At 37.1% G+C, this 18,044-nt stretch overlaps 1 protein-coding gene across 5 annotated transcripts; it reads left to right on the top strand.

Moving 5' to 3' along the window:
• The first annotated feature begins 1,324 nt into the window (after positions 1-1,324).
• LOC121753030 (xanthine dehydrogenase 1-like) lies at positions 1,325-17,145 on the top strand. 5 transcript variants are annotated; one of them, XM_042148189.1, is made up of 14 exons: positions 1,325-1,641; positions 2,032-2,131; positions 2,687-2,795; positions 3,692-5,197; positions 9,939-10,181; positions 10,805-11,119; positions 11,629-11,868; positions 12,210-12,494; positions 12,655-12,876; positions 12,985-13,146; positions 13,693-13,827; positions 14,847-14,940; positions 15,027-15,083; positions 16,076-16,209. In XM_042148189.1, exons 1-13 carry the CDS (start codon positions 1,500-1,502, stop codon positions 15,071-15,073), a joined length of 3,600 nt encoding a protein of 1,199 aa, XP_042004123.1. In that variant the 5' UTR covers positions 1,325-1,499; the 3' UTR covers positions 15,074-15,083; positions 16,076-16,209. The 5 variants fall into 5 exon arrangements, 4 of the variants coding, with proteins under 4 accessions (XP_042004123.1, XP_042004105.1, XP_042004114.1 ...); XM_042148171.1 differs by adding an exon at positions 16,693-17,145 and having other exon boundaries at positions 1,327-1,641; positions 14,847-15,083; positions 16,076-16,249; XM_042148180.1 differs by lacking the exon at positions 1,325-1,641 and adding an exon at positions 16,693-17,145 and having other exon boundaries at positions 2,032-2,127; positions 14,847-15,083; positions 16,076-16,249.
• Positions 17,146-18,044: the final 899 nt, after the last annotated feature.

Below are 18,044 nucleotides of genomic sequence, written 5' to 3' on the forward strand. Positions count from 1 at the left end.
ATTATTATACAAAATCATACTATTAGTCTACTACTAATATATAAATATTTAAACTATATATACCACTAAACAAATCATTCTTTAGTTATCTATTTTTATCATTATTATACCAATTATATTAATTATTGTTTTTTCACATTTTAATCAATATATTGAGAAAAATTAGCAACATACTTACATTTAGATTCAATTATTTGAACACGTTCACATTCTATAAACATACAAATTATTAGCAACATGCAACATTCAAATTTAATTAAATTATTCTAGTTGATGCTATTATTATCTATAAATTTGTCTTAGAAAAAGAATCATAACAAAAGTAAAGATAAAGTTAGTGAATAATAAAATGTAGTAAAAAATAAAGAAAAGTAGAAAACAAAAGAAAGTTTTGTATCTCACATTGGAAAAAGATGAATGAATGATCTAAACATGTAGTTATAAAAGAAAATACGTCAACATATTTTGTCCTACATTGAAAGTGAAACAAAAAATATTCAAGGATGTCTCTATAAAAGATAAACAACCAAGAATGGTTTCTTAGAATTCTTAAAAGTGAGCACATTTAAATCCAATTATTATTATTATTTGAACACACCCACATTCTATAAATATACAAATTATGAGTAACATGCAATATTCGAATTTAATTGAACTATTCTATTTGATTATATTATTATCTATAAATTTGTCTTAGAAAATGAATCACAACAAAAATAAAGATAAAGTTAGTGAATAATAAAATGTAGTAAAAAATAAAGAAAAGTAGAAAACAAAAGAAAGTTTTGTATCCCACATTGGAAAAAGATGAATGAATGATCTAAACATGTAGTTATACAATAAAATATTTCAACATATTTTGTCCCACATTGAAAGTGAAACACAAAATATTCAATGATATCTCTATAAAAGAGAAACAACCAATAATGGTTCTTAGAATCATAGGACCAACAAATAAATATGGGTTATTATGAAATTATTGTATTTATTTATTTGTGAAAATTGATTTTTATATATAAAAGTTGATTTTTATAAACAATTATTTTTTTTCATGTTATGAACCAGCGGTTTGAGCCGGCGAACAGCAGGTTTTGAACTGCCTGAACCGGCTCGTGCTATTTCTGAACCTGAACCGGCTCGTGCTATTTCTGAACCTGAACCGGCTCGCTTGAACCGTTGAACCGCCAGCGCCGGTTTCGGTTCATGAACCGGCGGTCCGGTTCGGATTGTGCATGCCTAAGCACAGGGGACCAAACCCAACTTTTGAGTTAAGAGATAAGAAAATGATGATCAAGTACTCCTAATAATGGTGTCCCCACTCAGCTTGATTACAGTCTAATTGGATTGTTCCAAAATAATCACAAGAAATGTAAGCAAGCTTTCTACTGTCATCTCCTACCGCCTTTCCATTGCAAGCACCGACTCATCATTTGATTATCCCATACATTTAAGAGGATAGAGCAAGATCGGGAAGGAGCAGAGAGCTTCGCGCGCGAAAGATGGGGTCTTTGCTTAGAGAGAACGAATTGGAGAGAGATGACGCAGAATCCGAATCAAATCAACCGATTCTCTACGTTAATGGAGTCCGTCGAGTTTTACCCGATGGCTTGGCTCACTTCACCCTTCTCGAATATCTCCGAGGTAACACAACTCTTCTGCTACTCTCTTCATTTTAATTTCCAGCTCTTACTGTTGCATACGATAATTTTGATTTGATGGAAATGAATCGAAACTGATTTCGCTTGTCAGTAATAGGGAAAGCATGTGTTCAGTTCATGCTCCGATTGCTTAGCTTAGAGAATAAAACATGTGTGATGGGTTACTCAGAAATACTCAATAAAACTTAACAAAGAAGAACAGGTTTGGGAAGGAAAAGACGAGTATGAAGCTAAAGGAGGCGAGGGGAGAGGACTTATATTGTATGATAGAATGTGTCTCAAAAGCTACTACCTTTGCAACTCTTTACATTTGATGCTTATGGGAAGATAAATGTGTGTTTGAGCGTGTCTTGTGTTTTCATCTGTAATGCAGATACGGGCCTCACTGGTACAAAACTTGGTTGTGGTGAAGGAGGTTGTGGAGCATGCACGGTGATGATTTCCTATCTTGACCAAAACTTGAAGAAATGTGTGTGAGTCTCTCTGTCTCTCTCTCTCTGGTGTGAGTGAGCTCACATTTGAGTTAATCTTCAATGCATATTTATAAGCTTTGTCACAATGATAATGACAAGACATGAGTAAAACTTCAATACATATTTATAAGCTTTCTTACAATGATAATAACAAAACATGTCAGACTCCAATTTTATGAATATCCAGATATAAAATGACGTTGGATGAACTGATCATTGTTGTGACTAACACGACAATTGTGCCATGTAATTATCGTATTGTATATGCTTCACCACTGTGCGGTTCAGGCTCAAATTTCTTGTTGCATCAGAGCCATGAAGTCTTTCTCTACTTGGATCTGTTCAGACTTTCATTTGCACAGTACTCTGTAAATGTTAATGCTATTATGTTATACATAACAGTGTCTTCATTGGTAGCTTTTAAACTTCATCTGAACATGTTCTCTCTGGTGATGTTGCACTTCGCCTACATGCCAATATTTTTGTTATTTTTGGGTAATTAATGATAAAAGGAGCAGGAATTACTCTTAATTTTCATTTCTTGACAAATTTCAGGCATCTTGCTATTAATGCATGCTTGGCTCCTTTGTATTCTGTCGAAGGAATGCATGTAATTACAGTTGAGGGTATTGGTAGTTGCAGATATGGGTTACATCCTATACAGGTAGAATCCTTATTTCATCAATGATAGTTATAGTCTGAATGATGCTCAACTTAAAAATTATAACATTGCTGATATTGCAAGTTTTGTGTATTGCCTTTAATTTTATAACGCGGTTAGTAGTTATCTTAACTTGGATGCAAATCTGCTTTCTGTCTTTCATTTTTGTTTCTATCTCTTTGTACAATGACCTTAAATTTTGAGTACTGGACTTACTTCTCCATGTCAATGGATAGACTCCTTATATCTGTGAGTTGATCATACATAAAAATTAAGGAGAACAATAAATATGGAGTAGCAGAATAAAAGAGTGGCAACATTTTGTAGCTTTTCTCTTCTTCCATTTTCTTAGCCACTGTCATTGTACAGAAAGTAGGCAAACTTCCATTTTAGACTTTCTGGTAATGTTATCACAGTTGCTCTAGGTTTAAGTTGCAATAAACAGACCATTTCTCTTTATGATTAAACTCGGACATGCTGAGATAGAAAAACACTTACCAGTAGATTTTTGTTCCAAGTTTTCCCCAACATTACAATCTATGGAATTTAGTTCTACTGTTCACAAAGGGTACTTTGATTGACCTTGCATTCAAAAGATAGATTTGGTAACTCTCACATACTTCTCTTAGGGAAACAATACCTTTAAGGAGCCTTAAAGACTTAAGGATTTCTTCTTAATGTAGACACACATTTGCTTCCTGATTTCTTTGTTTGTTGATGATGCTGGGAGTTAGCCCTGTGCGACATCATGTAAATTCATGCTATTTGCTATTTGCTCAAGTACTAGCTCATATGCATTTTGTACCAAGGACAAGGTTATCTAATTTCATACCCGTGATGGATTTGCTCGATGACATACTTTGTAGACATCTATTGTGATACACTTGTTCCTGGTGCAGGAATCATTAGCAAATTCACATGGTTCACAATGTGGTTTTTGCACCCCTGGTTTTGTTATGTCCATGTATGCCCTACTAAGGTCTTCTAAAAACCCACCCACAGAAGAGGACATCAAAGAAAATCTTGCTGGAAATTTATGTCGATGCACGGGTTATAGGCCGATAATTGATGCTTTCCGTGTATTTGCGAGAACAGATGATGCCTTGTACACAATTCAATCCTCAGGCCTTTCGAGCAGTGAGTTTGTTTGCCCATCAACAGGTAAACCATGTTCATGTGGGCAGAATATTAAGGATGCTGTAGTAACTACCACAATAAGTAGCTGTAGCAGTGATATTCTAAAGCCAATCTCTTACAGTGATACTGATGGAGCTGCATACACTAGTAAAGAACTTATTTTCCCCCCGGAGCTTCTAATGAGGAAATCAACTGCTTTATATTTGACTGGGTCTAATGGCCTTAAGTGGCATCGTCCACTAAGCCTTCAGCATGTATTTGATATAAAAACAAGATACCCGAATGCAAAATTAGTTGTTGGTAACACCGAGGTGGGAGTTGAAACAAGGCTTAAAAATTTGCACTATCCAGTTCTTGTCCATATTGCTCACGTGCCTGAACTTAATATATTGAACATAAAAGATGAGGGGTTGGAGATTGGTGCAGCTGTTAAACTTTCAGAACTAGTCAAAGTACTAAAATTAGTTATAGACCAGCGTGCTCCTTTTCAAACTTCATCTTGCAGAGCCATCCTTGAACAGTTAAAATGGTTTGCTGGGACACAAATAAGAAATGTTGCATCTGTTGGTGGAAATATCTGTACAGCTAGTCCTATATCAGACCTCAACCCTCTATGGATGGCTGCTGGAGCGAAGTTTCACATTTCTGATTGTAAAGGAAACATAAGGATATGTGCAGCAGAATATTTTTTCCTGGATTATCGTAAAGTTGATCTGGCAAGTAATGAGATCCTTCTTTTTGTTTTACTCCCTTGGAACTCTCGATATGAATTTGTGAAAGCATTTAAGCAAGCTCATAGGCGAGATGATGACATAGCTATTGTGAATGCTGGAATGCGCGCCTGTCTTGAAAAGAAAGACCAGAAATGGATAGTTTCTGATGCATCAATTGTTTATGGGGGTGTTGCTCCTTATTCTATTTCTGCAATTGAAACCAATAAGTTTCTGCTAGGGAAGCATTGGAACAAGGAGTTGTATCATGGTTCTTTAGAAGTACTGGAGAAGGACATTATCCTGAAGGATGAGGCTCCAGGGGGGATGGTGGAGTTTCGGAGATCTTTAATCCTAAGTTTTTTCTTCAAGTATTTCTTGTGGGTGTCTCACCAGATGGATGTATTTCCAGGGTTCAATGGAGCAGTACCAGCATCTTATCTTTCCACAATAAAATCTTTTCACTATCCTTCTACTATAGGAAGACAAGATTATGAAATCGTAAGGCGTGGGACTGCTGTTGGTGCTCCTGAAGTACATCTTTCTTCAAGGCTGCAGGTTTCTATTGCATAATTTAGACTGTTAAATAGTGTTTTAATATTCAAGAAGTGTGCCACCTGCAGCTTGTTTTCAATTGTTTGTTTGGGGTAGATGTTTATCATATATATATATATATATATATATATATAGGATAGTGATCAAGATATAACTAATCTTAAGTGTATAACTAGAGAACAAATCTCAGCCACACATCTTAATGGAACAAATATTATTTATTTTAATAAAATTAAATAGACCAAGGGTATTTTTGTAAATTACATTATGAAATTTAAATAACTATGTAATTTCCGGTGCGGAGGAGAGAGAGGAAGAGGGAGAAGAGCTCGGGGTCCCTGTCGATGAAGGGGACGGCGGCGCTGGAGTCGGAAATGATCTTAGAGAAGAAGGATTTGGAGCCGAATGAAGATAGAGTTTGTTTGGTTGTCTGGAAAAGCTGGCCACCAACATCGATTGTCACAACGTTCGAACTGAAATTGGAATCGTGGTGAACTCCGTTTTTCGATCACGGCATGATTCTCTGTTTTTTTTCCAGAAGATTTGCAGAAAGTGGAAAAGCTACAGCAAGAATATTTGATAACTTGGAGAGTAAAAAGGGATGATTGATTGTGAATTGAGAAAACGGGAGAGCAAAAGATAGTTTCCCGAAGGTGGAGAGGAAGATCATGTTTGCTGATGAAGCTGGTGGGAAGCTATGTCATGTCAGATTTTTTAATGGCAGCACTGCCTCTCCAGCTTCTGATGCTGTGGAACAATGAGGCCATCTAATGCTTTCTGGTATACTCCGCATATGCTCGGTTTGAGAGAGAGATTCGGCGATTGCGTACGCCTGAGTACGGACTCTGGCTGAGTTCGCACTCGACAGCTTCAACGGGATGGACATCTACGACCTGAGCCTCGTGAAAGGATACAACTTGCCGGTCCTGGTGGCGCCGGCACAAATTGCATCAAGGCGGATTGCGGTCACTATGCTGACAAATTTATATGAATTAATTATTGGAACTAGGAGTAATCTCACCAAACTGTTGTTATCGTAATTTATAAGAAAAATCGACTTCCCTTAGAAGACCAATAAATTTTATTTATAATAATTAATACAGTACTTTGAAATACATGAATTTTGTAATTTTAAGCTTCTGGTACTTCGTAGCTCCTTTTTTACTGAATTAGTTGATTTAAATTATTTGTTGGTTATATTCAAAATTCAATATTCTACATGTGCATGGGTGATAGGAAAAATAGGAAGCACATCCATTGCTAAATTAAAACTAGTGTCAGCTGATTTTACTTCACTCTTGTTCACAAAACACATCACCCTTATTCTGATTTTACTTCACTCTTGTTCACAAAACACATCACTCTTATTCTGATTTTACTTCACTCTTGTTCACAAAACACATCACTCTTACTCTGATTTTACTTCACTCTTGTTCACAAAACACATCACTCTTACTCTGATTTTACTTCACTCATGTTCACAAAACACATCACTCTTACTCTGATTGTACTTCACTCTTGTTCAGATTGTACTTCACTCTTGTTCACAAAACACATCACTCTTACTCTGATTTTACTTCACTCTTGTTCACAAAACACATCACTCTTACTCTGATTTTACTTCACTCTTGTTCACAAAACACATCACTCTTGTTCACAAAACACATCACTCTTACTCTGATTTTACTTCACTCATGTTCACAAAACACATCACTCTTACTCTGATTGTACTACACTCTTGTTCAGATTGTACTTCACTCTTGTTCACAAAACACATCACTCTTACTCTGATTTTACTTCACTCTTGTTCACAAAACACATCACTCTTACTCTGATTTTACTTCACTCTTGTTCACAAAACACATCACTCTTACTCTGATTTTACTTCACTCTTGTTCACAAAACACATCACTCTTATTCCGATTTTACTTCACTCTTGTTCACAAAATACATCACTCTTATTCCGATTTTACTTCACTCTTGTTTACAAAACACATCACTCTTAGCATGATTTTACTTCACTCTTGTTTACAAAACACATCGGTAACGGTGGTGGTGGTAAAATTGTTTATGGTGTAAAATTGTTATATATAATTAATATATAACAATTCCTACTCGGTTAAAGAACATCAGCTCTCTCAAATTCTCAAATTTTGATGGGGGATGGTAGAACTTTGCAATAGTTTGTCGTGGCACATGCATGCTTGTTAGTGTATTTTTCTTTCTAATTTGGTAGCTTTCTTATCTATTTAGTTGCAGAAACAGGCATTTAGAAGTTACCATCCTCGAATCCGTTTAAAGTGTCCATCTGTACAGGCTGAAAGATCGAAACAATCTTCTGTGAGAGCTGGGATATCATGTGCTCTAAAATTAAAGAGAAACAAAAATTTGTCCACTACGAAGTTGCGCTAGTGTCTCATCCCCTTCCTATGCACGTCACTATTGTAGATGATCGTCTCCAGTGATTTTACACCATCACCTGAATTTCGACTGCGGTGACGATGTTGGAGAAGACCTTGGCGGCGATGTGCCAGAGACCACTGTGTAGACGGGGCGGCCGTTGGAGACGCCGGTGCCGTTGCGGAAGATGCAGAGGAAGTGGATTCGAAGCCTCTGCTGGGCGCCTAACCTGATTTTGGTATCAAGCTTTTACAAAATTACCATAATACCACCGCCTTGTTATTATGGAGTAAATTTGTGATTGAGAGAACTAATTTCTCCTTAAATTAGAAAATTACATGTATTAATACTAGCCCTTGATTTTCTTGATCTTGTGGCTATGATTTGTTCTCTAGTTATATGGTTAAGAGGTGTTTGCCATAGATCATGACCCTATATATATATATATATATATATATATATATAGGGTCTTGTTAGGTTGAGATTATTTAGCTAAATTGAGAAATGAGATGCAATATCAGCCACTATCCACAAGATTAACTAAATGTCAACAGCTATCACATTATGTCAACACGGGGGTATAAGTGCCATTTCGTGTTTTAATGTGTCGGATTGTTGACATGGCTTGTATGTCTAGTTGACATGACTTATAATTGTTGTTGACATAGTTTCTATGTGCAGTTGACATGGTTGTACGTGTAATTGACATGGCTTGTAACACAGATGACATGGCTTGTATGTGTAGTTGACACGATACGTACCGTAGTTGACATGACATGTATGTGCCGTTGACACGATATGCACCATAGTTGTCATAGTGTCACCGGCTTATATATCAAATGTCAACAACTTATAGTAAAATGTATCAGCTTGTATATCAAATGTCAACAGCTTGTCAAAAGCTTGTATATATTGTCAACAACTCAAAAACAATTATTGTAATTAAAAAATAACAACTATTTGACTTAATCTTCTCTAAGCATCATAGTATACAACTATGCAATAGCTTAATTGATAATTCCATAACAGAAACGGAGACGGAGTCGGAGGAGATTGACTCGCCGGAGGTGGAGCGGTTGAGGGAGGATCTGTTGGACGGAATCGGCGAGGATTCCGATCTCTGCACTTCCATCCACGACCTCGACTCGTTCATGAAGAGTTTCGAGGAGGAAATCACTACATCTCCCACTTCCAGTCACGGATCCGGAGCGGCTGAGGAAAGAATCGTCGAATCGGCGTCGGATTGCGGCGAATCCGGAGAGGTTGAGGAAGGAATCGTCGAATTGGTGTCGGATTCCGGCGAATTGCGGCCGGATCTAGGCTATCTGCTCGAGGCGTCGGACGACGAGCTAGGGATTCCACCTCTGGCGGCGTCTCCGGCGAGGAAGGAGCTGGTGACGGGCTGAGGAGGAGCGCTGCCGTGATTTGAGGCGGAGCATCAGCGAGAAGGGTCGGAAAAGAGTGGAGGAGGAGATGAGCAGAAGGTGGAGGCGTAAGGGAAGAAGAATGGGAGGGGAGAAGTTAGTTTTCATTTGTTTTCAACTAAATTTACCATTATACCCTTTCATAATAAATTAATCTAAAAATATTTTTTGTGGCAAAATCTGGACCACTCATTTAATAAAAATGAGTGGCTGATGTTGCATCTCATTTCTTAATTAGCCTAAAAAATCTCAATTGATCATGGACCTATATATATATATATATATATTCAGCACATGTGCTCTAAGATGCATTTATGTAGCTTTCAGTACTTCAATAACTGGATTTTTGCATCAGCATCTAAGAGAAAGATGGGATGGTGTGTGGTACCACTCGGATGCTGCAACTTTCTCATAACTCATGCTAGAAGAGTCTTTATCTAAAATAGTAGAAATGGTTGATAGATGTCCTTTTCTATATTGGTCCTCACTTTCAATGCAAAAGGCACCAAGACGATTATGAACACTATCATTTTCCTGAGGACTCATGTTCTGTGTTCATGACATCTATTATTTTATCTACCATTTATTTTCATTGTTTTGGAGTGATTAGCATTTGGAGTGAGTAGCTTTATGGGTCCAAAACATAATGATTTCAGGCATTCACTATCAGGAGCTGGTACAGAGACCGACTCTAGCTATATGACTATTTGTTTTACTTTGTTATGTACCAGGGTGTATATCTTGTCCACTCTCTATACTTCAAATCAATAATAAATATTTGTTTTGTTAATTATTTACAAAAAAAAAGTTAAAAAGAAAAATAAAGCCACCTGTGGTACTTGAAAATAAATTGACATTCTGATTCCTCTGGCCAGCCCCTTTTTTCTGCTGAAGTCAAACCAAGTGTTATCTGATGGCAGGTTACAGGAGAGGCAGAGTATACAGATGATGTTCCTATGCCTCCTAATGGCTTACATGCTGCATTGATATTGAGCAAGAAGCCTCATGCATGTATACTAGCGATTGACGATAGTGTGGCAAAATCTTCTCCGGGGTTCGCAGGTATTTTTTTTGCAAAACATGTGCCAGGGATCAATATGGTTGGACCAGTTGTCGTGGACGAAGAACTTTTTGCTTCAGTAGTAGTCACGTGTGTGGGTCAGGTAAATATCCAATTTCTTCCATGGCTGGGAAATATTTTCTTCATCAGTTTGGGTATGTGGCTGAGCTGTGTCAGTAAGTGGCCTAACCAAACATTTGATTAAGTTGAATTATTTATCAATCACACCTTAACACTCAAAACCAAATGCCTTCAGGGAGAGCAGAGAACTAGGTTACAATCTAATCCTGAAATAATTAGATAAACAAGGGAACCTAATACATGACCTCTACAATAGTATGTGCTAGTGATTGCGACTATGTAATTACAATATACTAGCTTATTCACTGGTGTTGGAGATAGCAATTTCATAGAAGGGTTGGACGTGAACTCCATATAGTAGTAGTACTACATGTTATCCAGAATGTCATGAAGCAATATCATATATTCATATTAGAAGGTTTAAGACAGTAAACTAGATACTTGCTAAACAAAAATGTTAGATGCTAAATCTATAAGATGGAATTACTTTAGTATCCCAGATACATGATCTAGCACAAGAGAATGTTGTCACTGAAATGAAATCTTTGCAGAAAAAAGAGGCCAACTACTGTTTTTACTTTCAATTTGCTGTCCCCTCATTTGCAATCATCAAATTCTTAGGGTTGCGGAATCATTACCTTTCAGGTTATTGGGGTGGTTGTGGCAGATACACACGAAAATGCAAAGCTCGCTGCTCGGAAAGTCCAAATTCAGTATAAAGAACTACCAGCAGTCTTATCTATTGAAGAAGCCATTGCAGCTAACAGTTTCCACCCTGAAACTGAAAGGTTCCTGAGGAAAGGTGATGTGGACCACTGTTTCTCATCAAAACAGTGTGATAAAGTAATAGAAGGAGAGGTTCAGGTTGGTGGTCAGGAACATTTCTACTTGGAGCCAAATAGCACTTTAGTTTGGACTGTTGATGGTGGAAATGAAGTTCATATGATCTCATCTACTCAAGTAAGTTCACTAACCTGAATTTGACTGATGCATGGTTCGCGCGTGGCCTTTGATGGAGTTTTCCTTTAGTCTTCTTGCCATGCGCAAGCTTTAATTGTGGCAGGAGACATGCATACTCATTTTAGAGAATACTCACCCATAAAATGCTTCCAAAGTTCTATTAACAATTATAAGTGTTTGGAGATCATTGCAATATGAATTCCACATTCTTAGAACAAGTGACTTACCTTATTTTGGCCCCTTCCTGATCACCCTATTTCAATTTATTAATTTGGTACTATTACCTCAATTGGCAGTGATTTCATGTGAATTTACAATCTTGGCATGATTGTGTACGCATCATGTTCAGACCGATGCACTCTATACTTAGTATTTTTGTATTCTTCTTTTGCCATGCCTCTGCTTCCATTGCACTTTTCCTTCTTCTTGTTTTTTTGGTCTGTTTTACAAAATGAATGTGGAAAAAATTGACATTCTATGTCCATGCTAAAGTTCTGAATTTCTGCCAGGCCCCTAAGAAGCATCAACAGTATGTTGCCCGTGTTCTTGGTCTTCCGATGTCAAAAGTGGTATGCAAGATTAAAAGAGTTGGTGGTGGATTTGGAGGGAAAGAAACAAGGTCTGCTTTCCTTGCTGCCGTGGCTGCCACTCCATCTTATTTACTAAATCGCCCAGTAAAGCTTACACTAGATAGGGATATTGACATGATGATAACAGGACAACGGCATAGCTTTCTCGGGAAGTATAAGGTATACCTTATTTCTGTGAATGGTTAAGAATTAACAGTTTTCGCATTCCTGATATCATCATGTAGAATTTGCATCTGGATTGCTTCATGTAAATTGACAATATGCACTAGGTTAAGTCCTCAACATCTTAAGCTGCTTTTATTTTGGTTTTGTTTTTCTGCCTCGGGGGGGGGGGGGGGGGGGAGAGTACTTGTCTTTCTGTGTGTAGGAAGATCTAGAGGGTTATGGTACAACCTCTTTAATATGCCTCTCTTACTAATGAGAACATGTTTTGACTGATGATTCTTCATTTAGTTTAGTTATTTTTTGGTTAACTTACTCTGTGGAAATACATTTTGTAGGTTGGTTTTATGAAAGATGGAAAGATACGTGCTTTGGATCTTGAGATCTTCAACAATGGAGGAAACTCACTTGATCTCTCACTTGCGGTGCTTGAACGTGCCATGTTCCATTCTGACAATGTTTATGAGATCCCTAATGTTAGGGTCAAAGGAAAGGTCTGCTTCACAAATTTGCCTAGTAATACTGCTTTCCGAGGATTCGGTGGTCCACAAGGTATGCTGATTGCTGAAAATTGGATTCAAAGGATATCAATGGAACTGAAGATAAGCCCGGAAGTGATCAGGGTAAATGTTTTATCTCGAAGCAGTGTCCAGTGTCATTGTTTATTATTTTCTTATGCTTGTATGTTTCTGCTTAGTGGTTTGACGCAGTAATAGGTTTTGATATATACATATATATTTTTATTTATATATTCATATATCTATTCTCTTTGCTGTTTTGCAGGAGGTGAATTTTCAGAGAGATGGTTCGGTGTTGCATTATGGTCAAAAAATTGAAAACTGCACCTTGGAGCGTCTCTGGAATCAACTCAAGACATCCTCTGACTTTCTTACTGTTCAACAAGCAGCCAAGCTGTTCAATACTGATAATAGATGGAAGAAGCGCGGAGTAGCTATTATCCCTACAAAATTTGGCATATCTTTTACTGCAAAATTTATGAATCAGGTAGTATTTTGTTGTATACTCATTGGTAAGGCTTTTGTGTCTTCAACCTATTCAACTTCCGGTGGTGAATTTGATTCGTCTGTATGATACTATGATTGTGGGTCCTAGGCAGGTGCGCTTGTCCACGTTTACACAGATGGAACTGTGCTAGTCACACATGGGGGCGTTGAGATGGGACAGGGTTTGCATACAAAAGTTGCACAGGTGGCTGCGTCTTCTTTTGACATTCCGCTGAGCTCTGTATTTATATCAGAGACAAGTACAGATAAGGTGAATGAATATGCATTTTCTGATGCTCCTTGGTCATTCTAAAGATGTGGTTATGACCAATGTTGCCAAAATTGCTACCTGCAAGTTGCACATTTGAGTGACATCAGGTGCCTAATTTGTAACTTATTAGTATTGGTTTTTTGGGGGTATATATCTACTTTTATCCCAATGTTTGATTGTTTTACAAAAATGTCCCAGTGTCTAAAGCAAGAGAGAGGTGAGAAAAAGTAAGAGAGAGAGGAAAAAGGTAGTGGAATGAGCGTTAGTGGATTGTGGGGTCCACATTATAAATGATGTATAGGATTATTATTTGTTGAAAAACTTTCCATATTTAGACTGTCTAATTCTGGGGGACGGCCCAAAATGGTAAAACTAGTCTATTGTTAAGGGACAGAGGGAGTACTATTTTTATACCTATGTTTAGGAAACTGGAAAAGTCACAAAAATGCCCTCATGCCATAATTTTGACATGCCCTGCATTTAAGTACGTGATTCACCAGTTTTTGTGTGGACTCAAAAAAATTTCTTGTATACTTGCGCAAATAGGTTCCAAATGCATCACCAACGGCTGCTTCTGCAAGTTCTGATATATATGGTGCTGCAGTTTTAGATGCATGTGAGCAAATAAAAGCACGCATGGAACCTATATCATCAAAACACAATTTTGTTTCATTTGCCGAGGTAATAGTTTTGCTGTTTTTATTTTAGTGAGTTTCACTACTGCAACTTCCACCGCTGCCTTGCAGATTACTAAAATTTATGAGATCTGTTTTTCTTTTCTGTTGCCGAAAGGCGAAATCACGAAAACTGATGTGTTTTTATTGGTAGAAAATTGTCATTCTAATGGTGTATGCTGGCATGTTGAAACATTGATTGGAATTGCAAAATTAAACGTAAAAATGATCATGAAGATTCATTCAATTAAAAGTTTCTCTTCTGTATGAATAATGAAAACCTTATAGTTATATAGGATTCCATAATAGCCCAAAATGATCTCATTCAGCCTATAATATAATAAAATATCTTCAGTGGAACTCCAGCATCATCGATAAATTTGATGAAGTGAAGAAACTAGAAAAGAATAAGTTCTAAACTCAGGAAAAGGATATTGGACATGATGTGAATTGAAGGATATATATTTGGTGCACTTTATCATAGTCTTTGATGTTAGAGTGAAATTATATTCAAATAACTAAATAAACACTTCACAAATGCAAAGGTTCATTGCAAGTGAACCCCCATTCCTTAAGCAGATTGTTTACCCCAATTATCTTAGTAACTGTGTGAGCCACAGCTATGTACTCAGCTTCGACACAAAATCTAGCAACCCTGTGTTGATATCCCAATCAATATTTTATAAATCTACAAAAAGCTATTTCTAATATATGCTGATGCTGTTTTGCATCTAACTGTGATTGGAAGAACTATTGATGGGCTAAGCTTGACAAACTGGAGGCTGGTGCAAACTAAATATAGGGGTAGTGAAGACATAAAGTTATGTATTTTAAGCTTTGAATGTCCTCTTGTTTCGTCTTCTTATTCCTTGTTAGTAGCTGGATATATGCCTGTCGTTTCTATATGCTCTGTATATTCTTATTCTTAAATACACATTTTGCAAGACTCGCCGTGCAGGGTTTTATTTATGATGACGAATTAATTAGTTTTAGTCAATAACACCAAGTGTTTACTTTCATTATCAGCTCGTCAGTGCATGCTACATGGAGCGGATAGACCTTTCTGCTCATGGATTTTATAAAACTCCTGATATTGGCTTTGATTGGGGAGCTGGTAAAGGTAATCCATTCAGGTACTTCACTTATGGGGCAGCACTTGCTGAGGTTGAAATTGACACATTAACTGGAGACTTCCATACAAGACAGGCAGATGTTATTTTGGATCTTGGACTTCCGCTGAATCCAGCTATTGATGTTGGACAGGTATGTTCCCTGCTTCTTTGTATGAAGTTCATCACTGACATATTGAATTTCTAGATTCACTCATCAATGGTTCTGTTATTTGTATAATTTCTCTCAAAAAAAGGTTTGGTAGCACTCATTTAATTTGATATTTTTTCCTTAGTGTTTGTTATGTAATCAATGCATCAATTCATCTTTTTCTCTAAAACATTCTGGTCTGGACATGATGCCCTAAAAACAAAATTAAATTAAACCGTCTCAAACTGACTTGGAAATGGACTTGTCGGCAACAGGAGCCGATGTGATGCACCTTGAAACCATATGACTTGGACCCCAGATAAAACATATCAGAAACTTACCAGGTTGACTCATAAAAAGAAAAAAATGAATCCTTGTGACAGTCGCGGAGAAGCTTTCCAAAAGTATTTCAGAGCACACCACCTTTCTGGGACATCATCCAACTTGTGGTTGTACACTTGTAGGAAGTTCTGACAGGAACAACATTCATGTTTAGCTCTATCCTTGAAGAAATAAAGCAAATATTTCTTATGCTGAGATGAGTGAATCTGTTACCTAGAGTGGGATGCTTTTACGACGAGAATATATTAATTTACCTACTCTTCCAGGGCAGAGCTAGACTCATAGGGGGATAGTTAGTCCTTGGAGATCAGCATTTAATAACCTTGATAAGCTCAGTAATTTCAAGGTCTTCCATTGAATACCTCTCTACCTTTCTTCCAATCATTTAGTGTTGCACAGGTAATAAATACTAGCCTTGGGCGTGTTTTTCCAACTGGGACTGGACGCTCAACAGTGATTTGGCTGATCTCTTATGCTTTGAAACTGTTAATTTAAACTCTAATGCTGTGGATGCTTGAATGATAATCTGCGGAATAATTGTCATCATTGCCTACAACTATACTATCTATTTCCTCTGTTCTCATTATTGCCTGCGTTCCAATAAAAAATCAGCTTTTTCTTATTTATAGAATTCATTTGGACCTTGACGACAGATTGAAGGGGCATTTATACAAGGTCTTGGATGGGTGGCTTTGGAAGAGCTAAAATGGGGTGATGCTGCTCATAAGTGGTTACCGGCAGGATGTCTGTACACTTGTGGTCCTGGAAGCTACAAGATTCCATCCATGGATGACGTCCCATTGAAATTCAGTATCTCCCTCCTTAAGGTAAACATACTAACTCCTTTTTCAGCTTCCTTGGGTATTAGTTACTGCTTGCCAAAGGTGTTAATAAATTATTATCTGCAATATTTGAGAAACTGTCGTCAAGGTAATAGAAGGGATGAACCAGCAGTAATACCCAAGGAGGCTAAAAAAGGAGTTAGAATCTAGAGATGTAGACATATAAAGAAGAGCAAGATATACTACTAACCCATAACTATGTTAAAAAAACTGTAATCAGATTAATAATGTGACTTTTTGCTTGCCATAATTCTCGTATGCAGTATAAGCTTTTTTCCCCCTCGTTCTCATATGGTTAAGTCAGTCGGGGGGAAATGGTGGGGTATTCTACACATATTTTAATAATCTGTTTGTTGGAGATACTCAGATACTTCTGTACCTTCTCATTTCGTTGCATAAACCATATATTGTGGACCCATGTTTATTAGGATGCCCCTAATCCGAAGGCAATCCACTCATCCAAAGCTGTGGGAGAGCCTCCATTCTTTCTGGCCTCGGCTGTATTCTTCGCAATCAAGGATGCTATCATAGCTGCGAGGGAAGATGCTGGTCTTAGTGGTTGGTTTCCTCTGGATAATCCGGCAACTCCTGAACGTATACGGATGGCTTGCGTAGATGAGTTCACAAAGCCATTCATCAACTCAGATTTCCATCCGAAGCTCAGTGTTTAGTATCATTACTGCTCGGAAAAAGAGAAGGAAATCAAATTTGTGTACCAATCATGTCTTCTAGTATAGATTGAATTCCCAATGCAATGGTAGTTCCTTCATGTGGTCCTAGGGCAAAGCCCTGAACATGTACATTGTATTACAAGAGACACATCCATAAACAGCTTCTTCAACTTCCATATTTATTTGCAAATGGATCTTCACGTTCAGTTCTTTCATGGCTCTAATTTGTTAGTATTATTTTTGTACGTTCACTATGGTAAATTTTTCTGAGTTAAATCTAATTTTCAACTAATAATATTTCAATCATTTTTTTTTATCTCGTCAATTTTGAAAAAACATGTGCCGTTCATTACTAAAGCTAATTTTTGTGGATGGATAAAGAATTGAACACGAGTAAGATAGTAAATCTGAATATAGTTAATTTGGTTTTCATTTATTAATGCAAATTGTTTAGTTATGGCTCGTAGTTTAATGGGTAATATAGTGAAAACTAAGAGCATCTACATCCGTGCTCTTGCCAAAGAGCACGGATATGGACCCAAATCCACTTTTATTGTTTTTTTACTCTCTGCTATTCCCCAAAAGCACAACACCTATATTCATGTTCTTCCGCAAGGATATGCTCAGGGTCTCATCATTCTATTATTTAATTTAAATACTTACATTACTAAAAACATTTTCACAATATTAAAATGCATTAAAAATATCTGATAACATTACAAATTACTAAAAAATTAAAAATTACATAATTAAAATCCTAAAAATTAAAAATTCCATAATTAAATCCTAAAAATTAAAAGTACATAATTAAATTCATAATATTAAAAAAAATACTACTCGTGGCCGAATTTCGCCTAAATGTGTTTGATTAGGTCTTCTTCTACCTCAGTGTGGGTTATGGTATCGCGCATTGTGTGTCTTGTTTCGATCCTCTCGCCCACCGTCGTATGCACACCTCGGCGTCGGGGAGACCTCGCGGTTGAGCTTCCGGCTTCTTCCTCGTCGTAAAAGTTAGGCGTCCTCGGTCCTTCGTCAGCTATAATCATGTTGTGCAAGATAATACACGTGTACATGATGTCGGCGATATTCTTAACGTGCCACAGCCGAGA

The sequence above is a fragment of the Salvia splendens genome, chromosome 1 (assembly GCF_004379255.2).
Source record: "Salvia splendens isolate huo1 chromosome 1, SspV2, whole genome shotgun sequence".
Lineage (NCBI taxonomy): Eukaryota > Viridiplantae > Streptophyta > Magnoliopsida > Lamiales > Lamiaceae > Salvia > Salvia splendens.

Coding starts and splice junctions, on each gene's coding strand:
- LOC121753030 (XM_042148171.1), top strand. CDS start 1,500: ATGGGGTCTTTGCTTAGAGAGAACGAATTGGAGAGAGATGACGCAGAA. Junction 2,132..2,686: donor CAAAACTTGAAGAAATGTGT/GTGAGTCTCTCT, acceptor GACAAATTTCAG/GCATCTTGCTATTAATGCAT. Junction 10,182..10,804: donor TAGTCACGTGTGTGGGTCAG/GTAAATATCCAA, acceptor ATTACCTTTCAG/GTTATTGGGGTGGTTGTGGC.